The sequence below is a fragment of the Zalophus californianus genome, chromosome 17 (assembly GCF_009762305.2).
Source record: "Zalophus californianus isolate mZalCal1 chromosome 17, mZalCal1.pri.v2, whole genome shotgun sequence".
NCBI classification, from domain to species: domain Eukaryota; kingdom Metazoa; phylum Chordata; class Mammalia; order Carnivora; family Otariidae; genus Zalophus; species Zalophus californianus.
Genome location: NC_045611.1, coordinates 9,679,792 through 9,704,648, shown reverse-complemented (window position 1 = coordinate 9,704,648; position 24,857 = coordinate 9,679,792). Strand labels below are relative to the sequence as shown.

Below are 24,857 nucleotides of genomic sequence, written 5' to 3'. Positions count from 1 at the left end.
TGAGAAGGGCTATAAAGGAAGCAGGGGACCTTCTTGGAGAAAAGAGAGTACGACCTTGCTACATTATGCAGATAGAGAAGATGTGTGAGAAGGTGATCTTCAAGTTCAGATCTGGAAGACAAGCAGGAGTCGGGTCATACACAAAGTAGCACTAATTTGGACTCACACCAAGAGTTCGAGTTTGGGAAGGGGTGACGGTATAGTGACAGAGAAAAAGGCTGTGGAAAAGCACAGTGGGGATGGAAAGACAGAACTAAATATGACTCAGAGTTGACAAAAGGTCTCCATGGAGGGAGAAAGTCACCAGGAAGAACCAGGTGGGACCCACTAGGTAGGAGGTCCTCAGAAACCAAAGTAAGAAGTCTGGGTTTCATCTTCAGTACAATGGAAAGATTTGGAGGGTTTTAAGTCAGAGAGTGATGATTCCCATTAATGATGTGTGGAGCATTCACTTGAGATGGGCAGGAGCACAGGGGCTGAGCTGGGCCAGGACAAGAGCTCTTAGAGACTTCAGATGGGATGATGGCAGGAAAGAGGAAGCATCCGTGTAGAGGTAGAAACCACGGCATTGCTGTTGACAAGGTTGCACGGAAGGGCACTGCGGGCCAAAGTCTGGGGGGAGGTGGGTGGCAAAGCAGGAAGGTTATTCCTAGTTTTCAGAAATGGCCCCCTGAGTGGGTTGGGGACATTAACTGTGCTGGAGAAGAGCCAGGAAGAATAGACTTTTTTAAATTCATGGGATGTTAATGGGGGAAGAATCCAGAATTTTGCTTTAACCATCAAGAGTTTGAAATGTCTCAGACATCCACCTGAAAGGGTCACATGGGCAACTGGAACTGTGAATCTGAAGGAGGAGATCCAAACTGAGAGGTAAATGTGAGAGAGTCCCAGACAGAGAATCTGAAGCCATGAGAAGGAGGAAGAGAGTAACAGGAGGGGTAGTCAGGAGAGAGTCCTGAGGGGCACCAGGCAGTACAGCTGAGGAAGAAACAAATCCTCAAATATTTAATTAGAACAAAAAGCATGGGCTTTGGCAAAACTCTTCTGGATGTACCGTAATGGTGGATACATGACATTATACACTTATTTGCCAAGAACCATGGAGCTGCACGACACAAAGAGAGAACCCTAATGTAAACTATAGGCTTTAACTGATAGTAATACATCAATATTCATTCATCAATTATAACAAATACACTACACAAATGCAAGATTTTTCTTTGGTTTTTGGTTTTTTTGCAGGATGCTAAGTATAGTAGACACTGGGGAGGGGGGCAGGGCAGGCTCTCTATACTTTCTGCTCAATTTTTCTAGAAATCTAAAACTGTTCTAAAAAATAAAGTCTTTTAATTTAAAAGGGAGAAAGCATAGGCTTTAGAATCTGGCTAAAAGAAGACAAATCCAAAAATTGTCAAAGCCTTCCTAGAAAGGAAAAAGAGCCTAAAACAATATAGATTTATTTTGAAGAAAAAAGACAGCCTTTTCCTACAAATCTAGTTTGAACATAGCACAGATCAAAGATCCAAGAGAAATCATTAGCTTTCCATGACTATTCTGTAACTCAAAATCTCTTCTCAGAGGAAGGGATTTGAGAAGCTGGAAAAAAGTATTTTCAATCAATCATAAGATCAGTTGTAAAGCACTGATCCATTTCCCTACTCAGATCAAAGCATATTTTTCACAGGCCAGGTCAAAGGAGAGATCTTCCAGGGTCAATCAAAACTAGATTTTAAATTCTACTCAATTCCACTGGAATCTGAGTGATGAACAAGTCCGCTTAACTTTCCTGAGGCTCAGATTCAATCATCTGTAACTGGAGAGAATATTTATCCCATAGGCTTGCTGTGAAGAAAAAAAAGATCTGGTATTCCATGAAATGAACTGTACATACTATTATAATTGATGGTAAAGATGTTACAGATAGTATTACTATTATTATCATTAAGCACTGGGCATTGTGCTAGGTGCTTATAGCCATTATTTCATTTAATCTTTCCAACAGCCCTATAAAGTAGGCATTCCTAGCTCTGTGTGAGAATAGGCCCAGACAGGTTCAGTGACTTGCCCAAGAGCACAAAGCTGATAAATGGGTGAAATACAAACTTGAACCCAGCTCAGCTTGTTTCCACAAGCTGTCAAGTGCCTACTCATAGATTGCCCAAATCAGGACAAGGATTCTGCATTGTAAGTAAAATCTTTATTCTTTATTTCACATTTACATTGTTAAACCATGTCAGACTTTTCTCTATCAGCGGTCTTACTTCGGTGTTAATACATGGGTAGGGTACTGAGAGACTTTTATGGGAAGGCAATGAAGATAGATTAGACTGTGGTTTTCCAAGGTCCAGAGGAAATGAATCACCCCTTGATTCTTCCTATGTTGTCTCAAAAAGAAAAAGAAAGATAATGGACGTCCCTTGCTTTTGATACAAAAGCTTATCTGGTTCCTAGAATTTGTCCTAAAAAGCCCATTGTTAAGGTAAGAATAATTATACCGAGTCTTTCATTCTATTCTTCTGTTATTTCTGTATTCTCTTTGACAGTATTTTTTAAGTGTTTGGGGTAATTTCAAGGCAGAAAGTGTTGGGTGACAGGGATTTGCAAAATAGCTATAGTTGATATTATATATTAATTCTTACAGAAATAATTCATCATCTTAATTTTCTTTTCATTCTAAGGTGTTTCCCCAAAATGAAATTCTTCATGAATTCACAAAACCCTAATAGAAAGCTTTCTTTTTGATCATGGACCATCCACTTTGGCCAGCCCTGTTACGCTCTGTGAGCAAACCATTCCCAAGTTTCACCTGAGCTGAGTAGACACATGAATGTGTGTAGACTCCAGCATCACACACACAGTCATACACAGCAGGAGCTTTCCTAGTTTTTTGGGTGTGCTTTATTTATTTATTTGCCCTGAAAACGGGACTGAATTTCCCAGATGATTAAGTGAACTTCAGAGCTCCAAATCAAGGGCTTAAATATTGGGGTCTTCACAGAGACTCCAAACCTCCTGGACTTTAAGAAAGAAGAAGAACGCAGGCAAAACCCTTAATCCCTTAGTTAAGTCTGAAAAGGCAAGTCAAGTAGAAAATGTAACAGGAACATTAAAAACAAAAAAAGTTTAACCTGAGACACAAGAACAAGGGACCACCTTCTGCTGTGGCCAGCTGAGGAATTCAAACATTTCGTCAGCAGGATTCCAGCCAATCTTCACTCGCACTTTTATAAAGCTGGCCCCAGGCATTCCAGAGCAAGATGTAGCTGCGCAGTCTACGTGCCTCTTAGCTACTTCACAGGAGCTGGCAGTGGTCCTCAGACTTGCCCAAAAGCCATGGCAAAGAATGGACTTGTAATTTACATCCTGGTTATCACCTTACTCCTGGACCAGACCACCAGCCATTCATCCAAATTTAAAGCCAGGAAGCACAGCAAACGCCGAGTGAAAGGTAACGGGGCTTTCAGGCCAGCAAAATTCTAGGCTTGCTCAGTGTGGGGAGGGACTGGGCAATATTCATTTCCGAACTCTTCCAGGAGAACCGTCTCTGGTGAAAGTACCATGCCATCATGTGGATATGGCATTTCAAGGGACTGAGTGACCTCTTAATTCTCTGGAACAGTTTGATATTTAAAGGAATCATGCAGTGGGGTCCTTTTTTTTTTTAATAGAAAGAGTTTCTGTGTTGTATATCCTTTGTCAAGTGAGCTTAGCCACGAAGAATGTTCTTCAGAGGGAGTTAATCTGGATACGTGGATATCTGGTTATTATGAACAAGGGGTCAAGTAGAATAGACTGATTAATAATTAGAGTATACTGTTTCATTCCTAGATATTATATAACTGTTCAAATATATTTGTAAGATAACTATAATCTTATTAAATGTATAGTCAAGGTTAGACCATTTTGTCACTGGTTATCACATAGGTATATTTTCATACCTCTGACAATATAAAGACAGACTATACTACACATTTAAGTTTTTCCATGGAAGAGAGAAATTGAACCTCTTTTTAAACTTAAAAATATTTCAACATGCAAAGTCATGTAGTGTTTGAAAACATTTTTTTAAAGATTTTATTTACTTATTAGGCACAGAGAGAGAAAGCACAAGCAGGGGGAGTGGCAGGCAGAGGGAGAAGCAGGCTCCCCGCTGAGCAGGGAGCCCGATGTGGGACTTGATCCCAGGACCCTGGGATCATGACCTGAGCTGAAGGCAGACGCTTAACTGACTGAGCCACCCAGGCATCCCTACGTTTGAAAACATTTTAATGCAAAACTGAATCTCCAAGCAATCCCCAAATCTGGATGGCTTGAACTGGGTTAAGAGGCAAAAAAGAAAAAAAAAGGGTTCCTGGGTGGCTCAGTCAGTTAAGTGACCAACTCTTGCTTTCAGCTCAGGTTATGATCTCAGGGTCGTGAGATCAAGCCCTGCGTTGGGCTCTGCACTCAGTGGGAGTCTGCTTGACATTCTCTCTCTCCCTCTGACCCTCCCCCTGCTCACTCTCTCTCTCTCTCAAATAACTAAATCTTTAAAAAAGAAAAAACAAATCTTGCAAAAAACAAAGATGACAGCAATTTATTTGCAATATGCTGAAAGCATAGCAAGAGGAAAAAAGTAACAAGGGAGACAAAGAGTGATGTTTTATCTCATTCTCTGAGTCATTTTCTTTCTCATATCAGCGTATTTCAAGGTCAATATTATGACACTATTTCCTTATCAATTTCACTTCATTAGTAACAAAACATACGAAACATACCAACAAAGTGCAAGGCAGACTCGACACAACATGGATGGCTGGTGGGTTAAAAAGGAGGCTTGTCTTGGTGTGTGTTTTGCATATTATAAAGTGCCCTGAAGAGGGGGCATTTATTTCTATGATTTAGGTCTGACGCAAGATTTCTTCAGTGGACTCTTTTTCCTTATACAATATTAAACTTTCCTGTTACTTCTTTTAAATGGAAGGTTAAAGTACTTCTCATCCGTGGTAAAGTATACTGGTGAAGATGAGGGCAGGGGGAGGAGGGAGGGAGAAGATACTGTGTGACCACGTGGCGTATTTTTCCTCCCAGCATCTCTTCACCGCGAGGAGGCAGTGGCAAAGTGGTGACCACTAAGTAGGGACGTGGAGATGGGTGTGAACATGTGGGTGTGTGTGTGTGCTATGCGGATGTTTCTGAAGTCCCCCAGCCACACGCATGTATACCCACATGCTCTTCTTCCCCATTTGCCTTTTAACTGACTGCGCACACCTCTTCAGCATCATCCTCCTGAAGGAGTTTTTGTGAGTTTTCACTCTTAAGTCCAAAAAAGTAGATTCTACAGCAGTAAGTGATGCAATAAGCCTAAACTTACCAAACACTTCTCTCTCCACTAACACAATTTTAAAACATTTTAAGTATCTGGGAATTATACCAAACCTTATGAAATCAAAAGTGAAAGCCATTTTTTCTCTCCCAACCCTCTTCACAAAATTACCCACTATTACGTGTTGGGAAATAATATTCCCAGAGTTCTTCTAATGCACAATTAAAACCTGCTATTTTTAACCAAATAAGAATTGGCTATTAATTTATTTCATCCACTGAATCTTGGATAACTATCAACATAAGGGATACATCAGTCCTTAAAGTGGCTGCATAATATTCCATTGCACAGATGGGTCACAATTCATGTCATCTGTTATCTCTTGGTGAACTTTTATGTGGCTTCCATTCTATTGTTTTTGATCCACTGCCTCAGTGAACTGCTTTGTACACATATATTGAACCCATGCTAGGTAGGATGTTATGATATACCTCTAGAAAACTGCAGGTTCATCACACTTTCCAACTGTCTCCCAAAATAATAGCATCAACTCACATTGCTCCCATCTTCAGCATATGAGAGTGACCATTCCCACACACCTTGACAACGTAACATCATATCATCAGCTTAAGCTCTGTCAATCTAACCAAAAAACAAAATATCTCGCTTTTAATTTGCATTTCTTTGGTTGTTAAAAAGGTTGACACTTCTTTGGTTGTTAATGAGGATGAGGTAGATTTCATAGGTTTACTAGTCATTTTCCAGGAATTATTTCTGCATTTCTATACTGAAACTACTTCTGGAGAAAAACAGTAATAAAATAAGAGGGAGTTTTTGTTGTTGTTATTGTTGTTTTACTCAAAATGGCAATCAAGGGACTTAACTCAAAAACAAAATTTCCCTGGTAATTTAACTCATAGGTTTCAATAAATTATATGTTGCAGAAATGAATAAAATTTAATTTTTTTAAAAGATTTTATTTATTTGTTTGACAGAGAGAGACATAGCGAGAGAGGGAACGCAAGCAGGGGGAGTGGGAGAGGGAGAAGCAGGCTTCCCACGGAGTAGGGAGCCCGATGTGGGGCTCGATCCCAGAACCCTGGGATCACAACCCGAGCCAAAGGTAGAAGCTTAACGACTGAGCCACCCAGGTGCCCCTAAAATTTAATTTTTAAATTGAAATATTCCCTGTATTCATTGTAGACAAAACACATCCACATTTGTCACAAAGGTTAGAAGCAGAAGCCAAGTCACCTGGACAATGATTTCCATAATGATTTCCCAGGAGCCTATGTTATTCATGTCTTCATGTTAATTACAACGTTTACAGCTTTCCTGTGGAGGCCACATATTTATATAGAATGAAGCAGGAAGCTGAGAGGGAAGGCGGATGACATTTGTATGGTTGACAACTTGAAACTTGGAAGCAAGTCTTCAGCGGTCTTTGTGAGCCTGGCCTCCAAACAGTTGATGGTTTTGCATTCTGAATGTACCCTTATATTTATTCTGGATCGAATAGTCTCTGAGGAAATTCTTGGGTTACTGTATTTCCGAGCTGAGCTACTTGGATGCTTTCAGAATTGATGTGCACCATCAAGTGAAACAGAGGTGGGGTCCATCCCTGGGTATCCCAGAAGGCTTTCCTAACCCAGCGTGGAAACACCTGACTTGCAAAGCGCATGTTAAAGAGGATGATGAATCAGCATGTGTGGAGGATTTGGGGACGGTCCTGAAAAACCCAGGATAGAACACAGATTCCCCATACGGTATCTATATAAGGAGGCAGGTGGGGACAGCTCATACCAAGCTTTAAGCATCTTCTCTGTTCAAGGCCATGTGCTAGGGATCAGGCAATTACTATGCAGGAGCAGGTCTGAAGGATGTGACGAGCACAGACTTGGAGTAAGACAGATTCAAATCCTGACTGCACCTTACTAGCTGGCTAGCCTATGGCAGGTTAATTTGACCTCCTGTGCCTCTATTTCTTCTGTGAACTGAGGGTAGTGATGGTATCTATCTCACAGGAATACTGAAAGAATTAAGCTCCTGGTGTCCAGTGTATGGTGGCTCTTAATATTTTTCCTTTTTGTTATTTATTACAATTTATTATAATTCTTGCCTTTGAAGAGTTCAAACTGTCAATTTCTAAGACAGACCCCATCAGTCCTAGAATCTTGTCTATTCATTCAACAAACATTATGCGCAGCTATTATGTGCCAAGCATTGTGTTAAGCACCAAGCGCACCAATGGACAGTAAGACACATGAAATTAAGTAAGTAAAAATATAGATTAGAGAAAAGTGCTCAGAAGAAAAGTAAAGGTTCAAAGAAAGAGATTAGTCAGACAGATGTTAATATAGAGACGATAACCAGAACAGCCTTCTAGAAAAGATATTTCAGCTCAACGAGAGATGGACAAGAGCTGGAGCAAGAGTGTTCCAGGCAGGAGGAACCCAAAGGAATGGACCCTGAGATGACACACCTTACTCTGAAAGTGAACAAGTCTGATGCCTGATGGAGGGACAGTCCCACAGGATGGGGCTGGAGAGGCACAGCAGCCCTGTCTCAAAGAAGGACCATCTAGTATTATTATCACAACCAAGCTCTTATGAATCTTCCTGGCCAACTTATTTTCATCCATTAATTTTCATGTACACTCGGCTCAGTTTCATCAAAACCACCCTCACCTTAGATTCTGGGTTCCAAAGTTTTATTTTATTTTTATCTTATTTTAATCATACGCTTTTCATTCCTCCTACCCTAAAATATCCCCAGAAAAGAATGGAGACCTGAAGACTCAGATTGAAAAGCTCTGGAGAGAAGTCAATGCCTTGAAGGAAATGCAAGCCCTACAGACAGGTAAGACCCGACTCATCAATGCCTTGTCTCAAAAGAGACAAGAAAAGAAATCGTGATTTGCCAGTAATTCAAACCATATCTAGAGTACATGTCAAGTTCTAGGTGACACTTTTTATTATTCTATTTTTTAAAGATTTTATTTATTTGAGAGAGACAAGGAGCAGGGGGAGGGACAGAGGAATAAGGAGAAGCAGACTCCCCGCTGAGCAGGGAGCCTGACGTGGGGCTTGACCCCAGGACTCTGGGATCATGACCTGAGCTGAAGACAGATGGTTAACCCACTGAGCCACCCAGGCGCCCCTAGCTGACACTTTCTAAAAGACACATTGACAACCCAGAGAGGCGTCCAGGAGAAAGGATTCAAAAGCTGGACAGACAACTGTTTGGGGAAATCAGCTTGATTTTCCACTCCCTTCTCCTATATATCGGTGGTAGAGAAATAAAAATAAGCATTTCAATAATGCATTTTAAAAGTTTGTTCATAATTCTTCTCTAATAGGAAATGAAACAGAATTGAAGTGAATATTAATTGGTGAAAGTAATTAGCATTCATTAGATGTTTACTAAGTGCCCATTGGGAGATCTGCTGGGGTTCAACTAAACATAGGATCACAGGACTCACTCTGGCCACATGGAGCACCAGATGCAAATGGAAGGCCATTGGTTAGAACCACAGCTTGGCATTCCTCTTTACACGGAGGTAGAACTCCCAGCAACCTACAAAGCTACCCTCCCTGGCTCCCAGGGTAAGGAAAAGAGAGCAACACTGGATGGGTTCAAGAACAGCCCTTGCCCACAAGGCTTATACCCCCAGGATCCAATACCTTACACAGCAACTCCAAAAGCAGAACTTCAAGGGTCCTTCAAGAGACCTGTCCAATTATAAGAGTTACCACTTTCAGGGAAGACTAAAGTTATGGCCTTCCATCGAGGATTTATAACTCCCAGGCCAGCTATATGTGACCAGTTCAAGGTCATTTTTACCATAAGCAATTTTGCCTAGTAATACTGCTGACATATTCCCTTTATCAGGTTTCTAGGATCAGAATTCAGAAGCTAAAGGAAGATCAAATGACCAGACAGAAGGCAAAAGAGTTTTATTAACAGTTTCCCCACAGCTGGGCACTATAAATGCTTTACAAACATTAACACATTAGTCCTCCAACAATTTACGAGATAGGTGCCACTATGATTATCCTCATTTTACAGATGAGGAAACTGAGACACAGAGACATTAAGTATTTTCTCCAACAATTACACACCTAATAAATGTCAGAGCCTGGTTCTCCAATGCTTTGCCCTAAAACTATCTTTATGTTTGGTTTATCCTTGATAATCCAAACAATATTACCAGGGCTGAGTTATCTGCATAACAAAACCATTGTCACTCCATATGTCAACTCACACTTCTGTTTTTGTTTGTTTTTTAAATAATTATGAAATACCACCCAGTTCCAAAAGTTCCAAGGAAATCAGCACACAGTAGAGCTATACAAACTACCAAGCATGTGTGTATCAAAGCAGCATGACGCTAAAAATGTTTTGAGGGTGGGACAGACCTGGATTTATGTAGTTAATGGTCTTATCTGCTATGTAACTTATGTTTTTACACACTAAGTCGTTACAAGTAACAACTTCTGTAAGCCTCAATATCCTGATATCTAAAAGTGGGAGTAATAAAATCTCACTTTCTGGGACTGCTGTGATTATTACATGAGTTCATTATTATAAAGTGCTTGGCACAGGGTCTGACACATACAAAATCTCCAATAAATATTAATTCATCATTATGATGACACATCATTCAATCCACAAATATTAATTGCTATTTTCCAAGTCCAGGCCTGGATGCAAAACACTCAAAAAGCATCTTAATATGTCAAATTTCACATCTTTACAGTCTGTCTCCGAGGCACAAAAGTTCACAAGAAATGCTACCTTGCTTCGGAAGGCATGAAGCACTTCCATGAAGCCAACGAAGACTGCATCTCCAAGGGAGGAACCTTGGTTATCCCCAGAAACTCTGATGAAATCAATGCCCTCCGAGACTATGGTAAAAGAAGCCTTCCAGGTGTCAATGACTTTTGGCTGGGCATCAATGACATGATCACAGAGGGCAAGTTTGTTGATGTCCATGGAGTCACCCTCTCCTTCCTCAACTGGGACCGTGCACAGCCTAATGGCGGTAAGCGAGAAAACTGTGCCCTGTTCTCCCAGTCAGCTCAGGGCAAATGGAGTGACGAGGTCTGTCGTAGCAGCAAGAGGTACATCTGCGAATTTATCATCCCTTCATAGACTCTTCTCAAAAATGCAAGATGGGTCACGATTTATAGGCTGATGGTTCACAAAAGTCAGTCAGAATTGTCACACAGGCATCTGTGTCCATAGGAATACAGGAGTCAGCCAATTTTGCTACCACCTTTCATTGTGATTTCGCCCTCCATGGAGTATAGGAGATCAGAAAATAATGACCCAGCTATGTGCACACTGTTAATGCGGCTTCTGCAAAATGGGCTATCAAATCCTTCCCACTTTCCTAGGCCTTTTCCCTCGTACAGAAACCAGGTCTGTGTTAAAAACACAACAGCTACCTGGAAGATTTTCCCTTTAAAGTTTAGTATGTATCTGATTGATGAGAATTCCCTCAATCAGAGAGTCTGGGTGTGATACAATCCAGAAACCTCAGTCTGATGCCAAGTCTGTTCCATCCCAGTCATAGCACCTTGCTAGCCCATCAACTTTTCTGAGTTGCTGCATCCCCTGGTGGGACCTGCATCTTGTCTGCCACATCTGAACATGGATGTCTCAGAAATGTTCTGATTTAACTTTGTTTTCTTCATGACCCTTTCCCCCCACCATATACACACACTGATTTTGAAAATGTCTAGTCAAGTTCTGCAAGGAAATGATAAAGTAGCATATTTGGTCAATGTTTAGTCCCAGAATTACATTACAATTTCTGACTCAAACGGGTAACCCTAAGGCAGAGGGTATGGGAAAATAAGTAAGAAAAAAATATGTCTACATTTCCCTGGCTTTAGTATCCTTATCCACTCAGATGAAATCGAGGGTTGATATTATATATGTCATTTCCTTTTTTATATACTTTATGTACTTATATATATATATTTAAATGAGCATATATTGAAGTCTATTGGGGCAATCTATCTTTTGAAGTTGAACATTGGATTTAAATAATACTATTTTGTAGTCATACATCTATGTAATATTTTATTCTGTCAAATGCTATTTCCATTAAATAGTTTAACTAGATTGTACAAAATAACATCATTGCCTAATATGAAATTACAAAGTTTAGGATTGAGGGAAATGGGCTTTTTAGAAGCCAACAATTCTAAGTATATTCTGTTTTTCAATTGTTATTTTTTTCTTTAAATATCGAATATGTTTTATGAACAATATCTTTCTCTGCAAACTTTAATTACGTGTGCTTGGAATTAAGTTTTAGTTTTTTTCACTGCACAATAAAGCCTGAGTTCTGGTTGATGCGGATATATTTGGATGTTGATTAATTATTCAAACTACATTGGTTTATACCAAACGTGGCACAGTTTGGGGGAGGAAATACCCTGGATCTGACTGAACTGGTGATTTAGATGTCTTAGGAGAATGATTTTACATGACAATAAAGATTTAAGTCTGGAGGGAAGAGGAGAATATTAAAAAGAAAGTTGTACCTCCAATTGTTTTTGGTTGACCCTGCCCAATCCTCTATTCCAACAAAGCCAAAATCCCCTCAAAGATTATGACAATAATGAAATTAGTAGACATTAATGGTAGTAAAATCTTATCATACTCCAGGTACAGTGCCAAATTTTACATAATTCTCATTAATCTCCGGAACAACCCTGGGAATTAGGCTCTAGAATTATTCCACTTCACCGAAAGAAGAACAAACCAAAAAAAAGAGATACGTGCTAACTTGCCCCACATCACACTCCAGGAAGTAGTGGAATTGTGACCAGAACTTAAAAAGTTGACTCAGATCCTACATCTTTGGCAACTATGGGGGAACTGTGACAACATCAAGCAGTTCAAGTAGGCAATTTAAGTGGATTCTAATCCATTCTCCCAGTTTCTATCATTTGGGGTAATATTTTAGGCAACAGATGACCCTGACGAGGCATTCAGTCTGAGTTTGTTTGAAAAGGGTGAATAAAGATAACCAGGGTTCATACAAGTCAGTGTCAGAGTTTGGGTCTTCAGGAGATGGGGCTTATAGCTACAATGATCCTTCTCCCAAGTACCCCAACCAGAAAGATCAAGAGAAGAAGCTTAATTCAAAAGATGAAGGTTAGTGAGGGGAATTCAAACAAGTTTAGCATGAGGAAGAGCAAATGAATGGGAGACAGAGCAAGACCGGAAGAAGTGGATTAAGAGATTATCCGGTTTGCTGAGGGCAAAACTCATGACCTTGACTTTATTATTTGGTCAACAAATTATCCAAAAGCCATACCCACAAGATTCAATAACCTAGATTTCCCTTTGGTCTATTTTGCTTGTTGGACACTACTTAGCAAACAACAATTGGTCTTCAGGCAAGATTAATAAATAGACCTTAACTCTTAGGCCAACTTTTCTGTCTCCATGAAAGTTACCAGACTAGGTAGAGAATTTGGACAAGCATCCTGAAGTCTGGTGGTAAGAGTGCCCTGAGCAATTAGTAATGTCTCTCACAACCTCATGGTAGGAGGACATCAACATTTGCCACCATTGTCGTCCCTAGGGTAAACACTTGGCTTCCTGAAAATATCAATTATATTCAAAAAGCCCAACCTTCATGGCCCTACAAGCCTTCCAGGAATCTGATTCTAATCTCCAGAGCAGTGCTTCTCAAACTTTCTTTTGCTTACAAATCACCTGAGAAAGTTGTTAAGTTACAGATCCTGAGGGTCTGGGCTGAGGCCCTAGATTCTGCATTTCTAAAAGTTTACAGCTGAAACCAAGAATACTAGATCACACACCCCGGTCTGATGGCAAGGGCCTAAAGCTTTAGTTACTTGCCTAGAGACAGTCTCTGATGGATTCCTGCAAGTTTGGTTTTCTTTAACTCAAATGTCAAGGGTAACATCTGCAGTTCATCTGAGTGAAGAACAATACTGAGCAATTTTTCTACCTACCACAGATGTCTCTATCCATATCATTAAATGAGGTACAAGGTAAAAAGTCAATTAGTTAAAGGAAATATCAATAAGAGAGGCTCAAATTCATGATGTGAAGGAGGACTTATTGCAATGATCAATGATTTCTTTCTCTTCCCTAGCACTGCTGAATAGCATTCCTTAAACTAAAAATAAAGAGAGTTATAGTCTTTCCTGCTTTCCCAGTAGTGAAAACTAATCATATCCTCACCAAATAAAGCACATGTAATGAATGAAGAAGTCCACAAATTCAGCTACTTAAGTAGCTCATTTAATCTGATGTCAGAAATTCAGAGGGTAGCTACTAACTATAAAGCATTTTGTTAGGTAATATTGGAGGGGCAGAAAATAAGGGAGTTATGGTTCCCACACTCAAGGATGTAACAACACGGCACACAGAAGGAGAACAAGACTATTCACTGGAGTCTAAGAAGAAAATATTAGTACCTCTATATTTACATATGGAAGTTAAGTGGACTATAGGTTATTATTATGCAGTTTTACCTCAACTGAACACCACAAAATGGTCAATGATTTAAATAAGCTTTTGCACAGAAATACCAAATTGAATGTACGTTAAGGATTAAAAAACAAAACAAAACACATGCACACACGTGAGCAAGCACAGCTGACAATTCCACTCCTAGTGTGACTGGTTCAAAGACGCATACATAGCCCAAGCAAAACCAATTAGAATCTTTTCCAATGGCTGCCCTCTGACATGGGGGCAATGAAACTGCTGGAAATGTTAAATTGGAACAAAGTGAATTTAGGGCTTCTGGCAGAATTCTTCCCTTCTAGATGGATGCAACGTGTAGAGTGAAGGAAAGCAAAGATAAGTGGTAATGAGAAATGATGAGGTGGGGTGGGGGGTGGGAGGAGGGCAGAAGAAATAAGTACATGTATGTGTTCACACAGTGTGGCCTTTGTCATTTCTAAAGTCCTGGTTGCTGCTTCTATAAATTCTATGAGCCACTACAATCCCTTCAAGCTACACAAGACAAATTATCTTTTCCATTTGAGCTAGTTTTTGTTGCCATATCAGCCAGGACAGGCTAGGTTAAGATCTCACAGAGCTTACATCTAGATAGGGAAAATATACAAAAAAAAAAAAAGGCAAAGAAATAAACAAGGTCATTTCTGAAAATCATATCACAAAATGTGGAAAGATCGACATGACAAAATAGCATAACAAAATGACATAATGAAAATAGTAACAGAAGAAAAAACACAGAGATAAAAGATAGAGTGACCAGAAGGAGCAATATGAGACATGATGAGCAACCCTTTTTGATACAGCTCTCTCTCCATTGAAAGAGAGAACAGGGGCGCCTGGGTGGCTCAGTCATTAAGCGTCTGCCTTTGGCTCAGGTCCTGATCCCAGGGTCCTGGGATCGAGCCCCGCATTGGGCTCCCTGCTCCACGGGAGGCCTGCTTCTCCCTCTCCCACTCCCCCTGCTGTGTTCCCTCTCTCGCTGTCTCTCTCTGTCAAATAAATAAATAAAATCTTAAAAAAAAAAGAACAGAAAAGAAAGCCATCTTATAATCAGCAGGGTAAAAATCCAAGAGAGACCCTGAGAGAAGTGAGTTATCCCAAATCACCTAGCAAGCCAGAGACAGGGCAGGGACTAGAGTTCAGTTTCCTATCTCCTAATGCAGAACGTGGAACATGGCAGCCCAGTTCAAGGTCAGGTAAGGTCATACGAGCTGGGATCAAAAGACCCAAATTGCACATTTCTGACACATGGGACTCCAGGTGAGAATAAATTTGGGGGCCCCCACTCCTCATCTATCAGTAGGAATGATAGATCATTCCAGGACAGTGAGTTGAAATTTGCATATACCATTTATGAGTAAGCACATACTCTATGGCATCTTTATAGTTTTGTTGTAATATAAAAACATCTTACCATAGAAAAAATTAGAAGAGTAGAAAAAATATTTTAGAAATTATCCTTTATCTGTCTTTTTCATTTATTTATCCAATTAATATTTATTGAGTATATATACCCAGCAGTGTCTAATTCTACCAACACACATGCAGAGTTGTGGAGGATACTTCATTAGCCAATGTTATATCCAGCTTTATTTTACTTATAAAAATAACCATTTTCCTAGATTTTTCCTAACGTTCTTTTCATGGTGTCATAATATTCCAAAGTGTTATTCTTTTTTTTTTAAGATTTTATTTATTTATTTGACAGAGAGAAATAGCAAGGGCAGGAACACAAGCAGGGGGAGTGGGAGAGGGAGAAGCAGGCTTTCTGCCAAGCAGGGAGCCCGATGCGGGGCTCGATCCCAGGACCCTGGGATCATGACCTGAGCTGAAGGCACATGCTTAATGACTGAGCCACCCAGGTGTCCCTCCAAGGTGTTATTCTTTAAGGACATATATGATTGCAATTTTTCAAATACTTTTATGATTGGAATTCTACTTAAATAACTAAATATAAATTTTTTTATTTATTTAAATAAATGGGAATTTTGCTTTTTTCTTTTTCTGTAAATAATGCTGTAATGGACATCTTTTTTTTTTTTTTTACTTTGGATTTTCCTCCCCTGTTAAGACAGATTTCCAGAGTGGAATTATTGAATCAAAGGGTGGGAATAACCTTAGACACTTTGCAACTTGGTGCTAAGTTGCTTTCTAAAAGGACTGTAGAAACTGAAGAAACAGCAGGTCCTGTAAATGCCATTAACTTTGGAATCAGTCGGTCCTGGGTTTGAACACCAGCATCTGTGTGTTCACTAGCTCTGTGACCTGGAAGAAGTCATCTTAACTCGCTGAATCCTACACCAATCTCTAAATAAAGTGAGGAAGATTAAAACAATAATGTAAGCAGTTCATAATATTCGTAATAGTTACCTCATAAAATTATTAGGATTAAAAATAAACAGTTCTTTTTTTTGGTAATGGTTAATTTGACAAATATTCATTAGTGTAATGAGCTAAAACAAAAACAGATTGTGGCGCAGTTGGAAGAAGCCTCACAGGTAGTCTGTAACATTATTATTACATTTGGTATATTTATCGGGTTAGACCAATGGCACGTTGTGCGAAGAACTGGGCCTACCGTGAAGAACAAAAACATACAGACCAGCATTAAATAGTTACCAAAAGAACATAATTACGAACCACGACATATGTAATAAGAAATACAGTAGGGGTACAACGACGGAGCTTTAAAAGGTCTCAAGTGACCTCAAAAGGACAGACTCCAAGGGTGACAGAGCCCGGAGCCCGATAAAGGGGTATACTTAGCCCCAACCACTTCTGGAACTATTTACGTGTTTAGGACGTCCGCCTGCTGACATCCCCAAGAGCCAGAGAGAGACCGGAGGGGTGGGGCCCCGCCCGGGGGGGAGTGGCTGCAGCAGAGCAGGATCCCCCCAAGGGCCGGGGCAGGCTTGGGAAGGAGGCGCGGGGCGATGGGCGCGGGGACCACGGGGCCCGACGGCGGCACCGAGGCGCTGGCGCTGGACGCGGCGCTGGGCACGGCGCTGGGCACGCTGCTGGCCCTGGTGCTGCTGCTGGCTGTCAAGGCGGCTGCTGACCCGCTGCGGCGGCGGCGGCGCGCCCGCGTGCCTATGCTGGTAGTGGGCGCCGGGCCGGTGGGGCTGGCGGCTGCGCTCGTCGCTGTCCGCTCCGGCCGGGTGCTGAAGCTGACCGTGCAGGACGCACACGCGCGGGGTCCGCTGCGGGCGCGTCCGCAGCAGATTGCGAGGGACCCCCGCAGCGTCCGCTTCCTCAGGCCGCAGGGAGTGGACTTCGACAACGTGGAGGGCTGCTGGCGCAACGGCCACTTTTTCACCAGGGTCGGCGTCTTCCAGGAGCACCTGCTCAGCCTCCTGGAGAGGGAGGGCCAGCGGCCTGGCTTCTGCCTTCTCCTGGGCACCAAGGTGAGGCCGGCCTGGGAAAATATATCCCCTTTGACTTAGCCTCTCTACCCCCAACACCCGCTGAGTACAGGGGGCCAGCGATAACTCATGGACATGACTGTGTTCTCTATTTGCCTTGTTATCAAACCAGCTTTTTGACAGAGAGCAAGCAATTGGCTTCCTCATCTGTAAAATGCAGGTAACATTTGAGAATATCTATGAAGTGGTATACTACTACTACATTGTAAGTTTTTGTGACAATTTTATGAGACAGTGTAGGTAGAAGGGCACTGTACAATCTGCTGCTTATAGGAGAAGCTTAGAAAATGAAAATTATCACCAGCTGTAAACTGATATTCAAGAACTAGAGAGAAAAGGGCCCTCATCTTTTTAGAAGCAAACGCACAAAAATCAAATATCATGTGGCTCTGAGAAAAGAAATTTCCTAAGTACTTAAAAACAAGAAGATTAAAATGAAGGTAATTTTCCAAGGTGTAGATTTAGCCAGCCCGTCAGCCCTGGAGTTTCCCTCTGAAGAGTGAACACTCATAACTGTCATCTTTTAGCATGGCATCCTTTGGGGGGGAAAATCCAGGCTACTGTTTAGCCTTATAACAGTATGGCTTTTTCACTTATACAAACTTACATGGCATTAGATAAGTCATGGTTTCTTAAACAAATTTTCTGGGTCCCACTGTGGGTTAATTCAAATTTATTTAGTGATTTCTTTCTCTTTGTACATATTTTTCATCTCACAATAATCATATGATGTGGGTTTTTACGGTCATTTTAGCCATGGGGAAATTAAGGCTCAAAGAGATTAAGTAATTTATTAAGGACATGACGGTTGGCAGTTGCAGAGTCAGGATTAGAATCTGTATTTGCATGGCTTCAGGGTCAGTGTTCTAATACCCCATGCTGCCATTCGCTTCTGGGGCATACTACAGATTAAAATTTAAATTAACATTAACATATGGCTATATTATCTAATTAATATATTAGCACTCTCAACATGTACTATCATATTTACGTAGATAAGTCTAGAGAGCAGGCTTTCAAGGTCAAATACCCAAAGGAAATCAGGTACCAAGCAGGAATAACTTACAACAGATTAATGTTGTTTATAGCTGTAACTGACAGAACATTCACAGTGATCAAAAACAAAACAGACCCTGGTCACATAAATCATCTTATTCACATACGACAAATATTTATTAAGTTTACAACAGAGCAGACATTATTGTAGATTTTTAGACATGCAGCCATTAGTAAACACACAAGATTGAAAAGGAATGCATTAAGTTGTTAATAAGCTGTTACTTCTGGATGATAGGATTTTATGGGTGAATTTTATTTTCTTCTTTGCGTTTTCCCTATTTTACACACTTTCTAAAATGAACATATATATTACATTTAAATTGAGAAAAATGCTTTATGTATGTAAGTGGACTTAATGGACCAACTTGTTTTGATATTTTTGTGCTTGTCAAACAATTTCTACAGTTAAGCCCACAGACTCACTTGAAAGCTTAGTATTTCAATAACCAAGATTTCCACTGATTCAAGTTGCAGCCCATTTTGTAGAAAAAACAAAACAGACATTTTTAACAGCTAGAGTGCATCTACCAATTCAAAGAAAGGGGGTGGGTGAAGAGAAAGAAAAATAACGTGAAGCAGAGACCAAGTCTTAAGAACTTTTTCACTTGCCAGGGGTGCCTGGGTGGCTTAGTTGGTTAAGCGTCTCCCTTTGGCTCAGGTCATGATCCCAGTGTCCTGGGATTGAGCCCCGCATCGGGCTCCGTGATCAACAGGGAGCCTGCTTCTCCCTCTGCCTGCCTGCCTGTCTGCCTACTTGTGATCTCTCTCTCTCTCTCTGTCAAATAAGTAAATAAAATCTTAAAAAAAAAAAAAAAGAACTTTTTCACTTGCCAGTAACACGGATCCAGTACCCAGAGACAAGCTTTCATCCCAGATTACAATGTAGGGAGAAGGTTATGACTATGAAGAATCAATCTCAGAATTGTGGAGCAAAAACAGTCTTCATATGTACAAATTTTATAGGAGAACTCTGACCAGAAGCAAAATGTCATATCTATACTTCCCTCCTTTCAATTCTTTCAAATGTTTTCTACCAAGTAACTTCTGCCTAGTAATCTGCATACCACAACAAAAGAATAAGCACCCAATCAAGAGATTTAAGTAAAGAACATATGGAAGGAAAACTTAAAAATCCAAGAGTCTTTCCCTGAATCCAAGAACTGCCAAAGAAACTGACCTTATTTGCAAGCATCTTCCAAGAAGGACATTCTTGGCAAATAACGACTCTCCAACTTCACTGGATTTCTCCAATTTCCAACAAAGAGGAAGTCCTCTTTTATGCTTAATTTACATTCTTTCAGCTATCTTTGAAGCCCCCTCTGCTTGTCCACTACAGAAGGTTTCTGTTGTCTTTCTGTATTTTAGAGTACTAAGTGCTTATATTGTATTAGCCTCTTTTGTTGAGAAAGTGTGTATGTGTGTATCCTAAGTGGGGTGAGATCTGTATAGTACCAGTAATGCAAAAAAATGTGAAAAGCTTAAGCTATTCTTGCCAGTGGAAAAATCAAAGCTGATGGTCAAGTTAAGATTGGTATGTTAGCAATAACCTAATGATAGCAAAGATTGTGTTGGAGTCATAAATGTCTCTTTACAAATGTCAAGGGCACAGGCAGACATTTTATAAGCTCTGTGGTTGTTTATTCAAGCATGTCTGGCTTGGTTGACCTAGTGCTTTTGGTATTTGTTGGCAATTTTCTATGTTAAGAAAATATTTTTTAATCAGATGAACTTTATAGCGGTCAAAGGTCAAACAAGTAATTAAAATTAACAGCAGCCCCAATGAACGAATAACCACCAACAAACTAAAGAGGGAGGTTATCTCAGGTTGGCAGCTCTCTAAATAAGAGGTCTGACATTAGGCAATAAAACTTACTTAACTGAACTGCCCAGAAATAAAAGATCTCTGTGGTTTAGTAGTTGTTGGGTTGCTGAGTACAGAATGAATAATCACTCTTGATATTAGATGCAATGCAACAAAGTAATTAGGGTTCTGAGGTCAGTAAGACTTATGTACAAAGTAAGGTTCTTAACTTCTTAGTTAACTCAAAAACTTGCTCAATTAACTGGGGTAAGTTAACTTCTACAAGGCTCATTTTCTCATCTGTAGATCTATATCTACCTCTATGGCTCATTGTGAGAACTGAATCAGACAATGCCCATAGGTTCCTTAGCAGAGATCTGTAAGTATGCAATGATGTTAGCTATTCTTGTTCTTCTTTGTTTGTGTCATCCCATTGTAAGCATATTTTCCCAACTGCAGAGAAGATAACACCCACACCCCCTACACATACTCCACCCTGGGTATCTGCTGGTTTTCCCCAAGGAGGCCAGAATAAAAGCCAGACCCCTGAAGAACATTTTCAGCTCCCCTGTAGTGACATGCTCAGATCCCAAATCCTGTGTGCTCACCTGCTATGACAAGCACTGAAAGACAGCCTGATGTAGAGGAAAAAAGTAGGAATTAGCCAACCTGAATTTGCATATGGGCTCCACCAATGACTAATTACCAGATGAAATCAGGCAAATTTCTTAACCTCTCAATACTCAGTGTCCTCTACTAAAAATTAGATATCCTTGTACCAAGCTCAAAAGATTATTATTGACCATTAAATGGAATGAGATGTGTGGATGTGTCAAGTACCGTGTATAGCACAAAGCAGATATTTAGTTAGCACTGGTTTGTTTCTTGACACTGAGTTATGGGGTAGCCCTGTTCTGAGGTCTCCCTCTCCAGACCATGCACCTTTGGGGTGCTTCTAGTATAATCCAATAAGTGAAACATACACAGAAGATACTAATTTTATTCCCACAAACATAGCATGTGTGCTTATTACACAGCAAATAATCATGCAATCATAGTGTTAGCCTTGAAAATCTAGGACTACAGAGGCAGCATGGGCAGAAATATGCTTTGGACATATGTCAATATGGGAAGGCAGACTGAGATGATGATGGGATGAAATACTTTTAACTATTAAATCATTTGAGTGGCATTGAAAGTCCCTTTCTCTCAGCTTCACTTTCCTTCCCAGAAAAAAGGAAGCCTATCTAGAGTGTTCTTCCCAGATCTTTCAACTCTGAAAATTATTCCATGCTACTTAGAGTTGGCCTTTCCTGTCAAATAAATGGGATGGGAGAAAGGGGTAAAGTGGGGAGCCCTTCTTTCAGCTGTCTTCTCTCCCTCATTCTCTTCTGATATTTTTCTTGCTGGGATAGGAACAGTCCTTGTCTCCCATGCTTAAAGTTAAAAGGAACTTCTAGGGTCTTCCTTGACCACACACTGAGAATCCTGTAAGAGAGGAATGAGAAAGCGCTCCACTGTATTAACAAGTGCACCCACGTACTTGTACTTCTTAAAAATACTTCACCATTTATATTCTGTGTGACCAAGAATAAATTCTCCAAATTCTCTGAGCCTTAGTCTTCTGGTTTTTTTTTTTCTTTTCCTAACATTTTATTTGAAAGAGAGAGAACATGCGTGGGGGAGAGGGGCAGAGGGAGAAGCAGGCTCCCCACTGAGCAGGAAGCCTGATGCGGGACTCCATCCCAGGACCCCATGATCATGACCTGAGCTGAAGGCAGATGCTTAACAGACTGAGCCACCCAGGTGCCCCTAGTCTTCTGGTTTAAAAAAAAAAAAAAAAAAAATCAGTTGTTAAAATCTTTAAAAAAAAAAAAGTCAGTTGAGGGAATGGACAACAGCAATCTCAGATTGTTGAGATGCAAATAGGATAATATATGCTTTTAGGAGCCTGACAAAATGAAAATGCTCAATAGATGTTCACTTCCCCCTCCTTCTATTTAAGTCTCAAACAGACTAGGGGACTATTAAGATTACAGTCACTTTTATTTTTTTGTACATCATGTAGACTCTGCACATAGCCTGGTATAATACATTATGGAAATATTTGCAGGGTAGATTAAAACACAAACAGGTATTTTAAAACAAGGCAAAAGCACAATGGCCAACTCTCAGATGAGCAGAAAAGACCAGAGTTGGGCCACTGGTGTATGGTTTAATTGCCAGGTGTGTGGTGCTATGAAGGATTGCAATTTTCCATTTTGTTATATGCATGACACACCAGAGTTCCAGAATGAGTATCAACTCAAGACCAACCTTCAGCAAGACCAGGAAAAAATCAAGAAATGGATATATGAGTGACACAAAAGGGGGAAAAATAGTTTGGGTTTTTTTAAACCAATGGTCCTGTATTTTGTGGGGGGTTATGAAGTCCATCAGGGAAGCTTGAGCCCTCCTCCCATAAAACGCATGTATGCACATACACCAGCCACATGGCATCCAGTTTCAGGGGCCTCGTAAGCTCCAGTTTAGAATCCTTTGTTTCAATCCATTGAAACTCTAAGTCTAAATTTTGTAGCCATGTATCAGATGTTTGTCAACCCATTATGGACTTCTGACAAAACAAAAGCAAAGGGTCAAACTGCATTGATTGTGGAGACTCAGCTGTGCCCTCAAAAGCAACTTAAAGCTCCCAGAGTACAAGGTCTGTAGGCTTGCCATGCCGACAATCAAGGAAAGATGAGTCCTTATTACATTGCTCAGAAGACTCCTTGCATTTCACAGATCATCTGCTGGGAAAGAGAGTGTTTACAGGCTCCTCTTCTGGAAGTGAGGTGAGCTGAGGAGCCAGGGATGGCCATCAGAAAAGACTCTACCTCTGTAAGCCCAGACTACCAAGACAGCATCCACACTTCTCACTAAGCACAGTTAATAAGGGGAACCTTTAGCTCCATTTCACAGAGTTAATTTTTAAAACCCTGGAGTCTTGAGACCCCCGTGTAAGATTTCCTCCCCAAGCCCTTAAACTAAGATACTTCAAAAATCACAAGTTCGATGTTGGGACCAAATATAGCTAAGGGTATAATTCAGCGATGTCTTAGACCATTTGAGCTACTATAACAAAATACCATAGACTGAGTGGCTTATAAACAGCAGAGATGTACTGCTCACACTTCTGGAGGCTAGAAGTCTAAGATCAGAGTGCCACTATGGTTGGGTTCTGGTGAGAGCCCTCTTCTGGACTGCAGACTGCTGACTTCCTGCTGTAGCATCATACAATGGAAGGGGCTAGAGAACTCTGGGGTCTCTTTTATAAGGACACTAGTCACGTTCATGAAGGCTCTGCCCTCATGACTCAATTACCTCCCAAAGGCCCCACCCCTGGAGGTTATGACTTCAACATATGACTTTGGGGGGGACACATACATCCAGCCCACAGCAAGGGATGTTTTGGGTAATTCCAACACTAGTTGAATTTCTGCAAATGAGTGAATTTAGTGTGAGTGTTATGAGTGAGGAGCCTGGAGTGAGACTGACAGTGCTCAGATGTTACCCTTTGCCATTTACTCTTTGCATGACTTAGGACAAGCGATAACTGCCTTGTAGTAAATGCTGTGGGGTAGCCCACATCCACCTTCTAGGATGCAGGTACTCATTCTCCCAGCTGCTGGAAGTGTTTGCTCCTGGTTGCTACAGGAGTCCCTCCTGATGAGTTGTCTTTGACTGGAGGGAGGTGTTTCACCCAAGGTTATGCCTCTCCTGGGGCAGCCTACATTGATGATGAGAGACAAAGAAGAGGCCCCTTGACTCAGTTCTGGGCCCTTGGTCTTTCCATGGGATCAGCTGAGACCTCTTTTATAACTGCATCCATTTCAACTAACTCTCTCCACCCAAAACAGCTTCCTTCCGGCCCTCCAAATGTTAATCCTGAGGACACTCCCCAATAAACCTGCTGCATGAAAATCTTGTCTCTGCATCTATTTCTCAAGAGATCTGACTTCTGACAACTCTAAAAGCCTCATTGTCTCTATGTATAAAATGGGCATGGTAACTACCTATATCATTAGGTTCCTTGAGGATGCAATGATACAAAGCCAGTGAAATGCTTAGCATAGGGTTTGTCACAGAGTATGGCCTTCCCAGAATCCACAAATTGATCCAGAGAATCAATGCTATCAGGATCAAATCCAAGCTGACTCCTTGGCAGAAGAAAAAAGACATAAGACATATAGAAATTGACAAGCTGATCCTAAAATTCATATGGAAATGCACGGAACCAGAGTAGATAAAACAATCTGGAAAAAGAAAAAAAAAAAACTGGAGAATTCACATACCCCAAATTCAAAAGTTACTACAAAGCAAGAGTAATAAAGGCAGTGTGATCCTGGCATAAGGACAGATATAGATCAATGGAATAAAATTGAGAGTCCAGGGGCGCCTGGGTGGCTCAGTCGATAAGCGTCTGCCTTCGGCTCAGGTCATGATCCCAGGACCCTGGGATTGAGCCCCGCATTGGGCTCCCTGCTCCGCGGGAAGCCTTGTTTCTCTCTTTCCTACTCCCTCTGCTTGTGTTTCCTCTGTCGCTGTGTCTCTCTCTGTCAAATAAATAAATAAAATCTTTTAAAAAAATAAAATAAAATAAAATTGAGAGCCCAACAATAAACTTGTGTATTTATGGGCAATTGATTTTTGACAGGGGGGCCAAGATCATTTAATGGGGGAAAATAATCTTTTCAAATAAATGATGCTGGGA

At 40.8% G+C, this 24,857-nt stretch overlaps 1 protein-coding gene across 1 annotated transcript; it reads left to right on the top strand.

The window, feature by feature from the left end:
• The first annotated feature begins 2,949 nt into the window (after window positions 1-2,949).
• On the top strand, window positions 2,950-11,661 carry CLEC3A (C-type lectin domain family 3 member A). Its single transcript, XM_027618084.2, has 3 exons — window positions 2,950-3,448; window positions 8,081-8,164; window positions 10,065-11,661. Exons 1-3 carry the CDS (start codon window positions 3,334-3,336, stop codon window positions 10,457-10,459), a joined length of 594 nt encoding a protein of 197 aa, XP_027473885.1. The 5' UTR covers window positions 2,950-3,333; the 3' UTR covers window positions 10,460-11,661.
• Window positions 11,662-24,857: the final 13,196 nt, after the last annotated feature.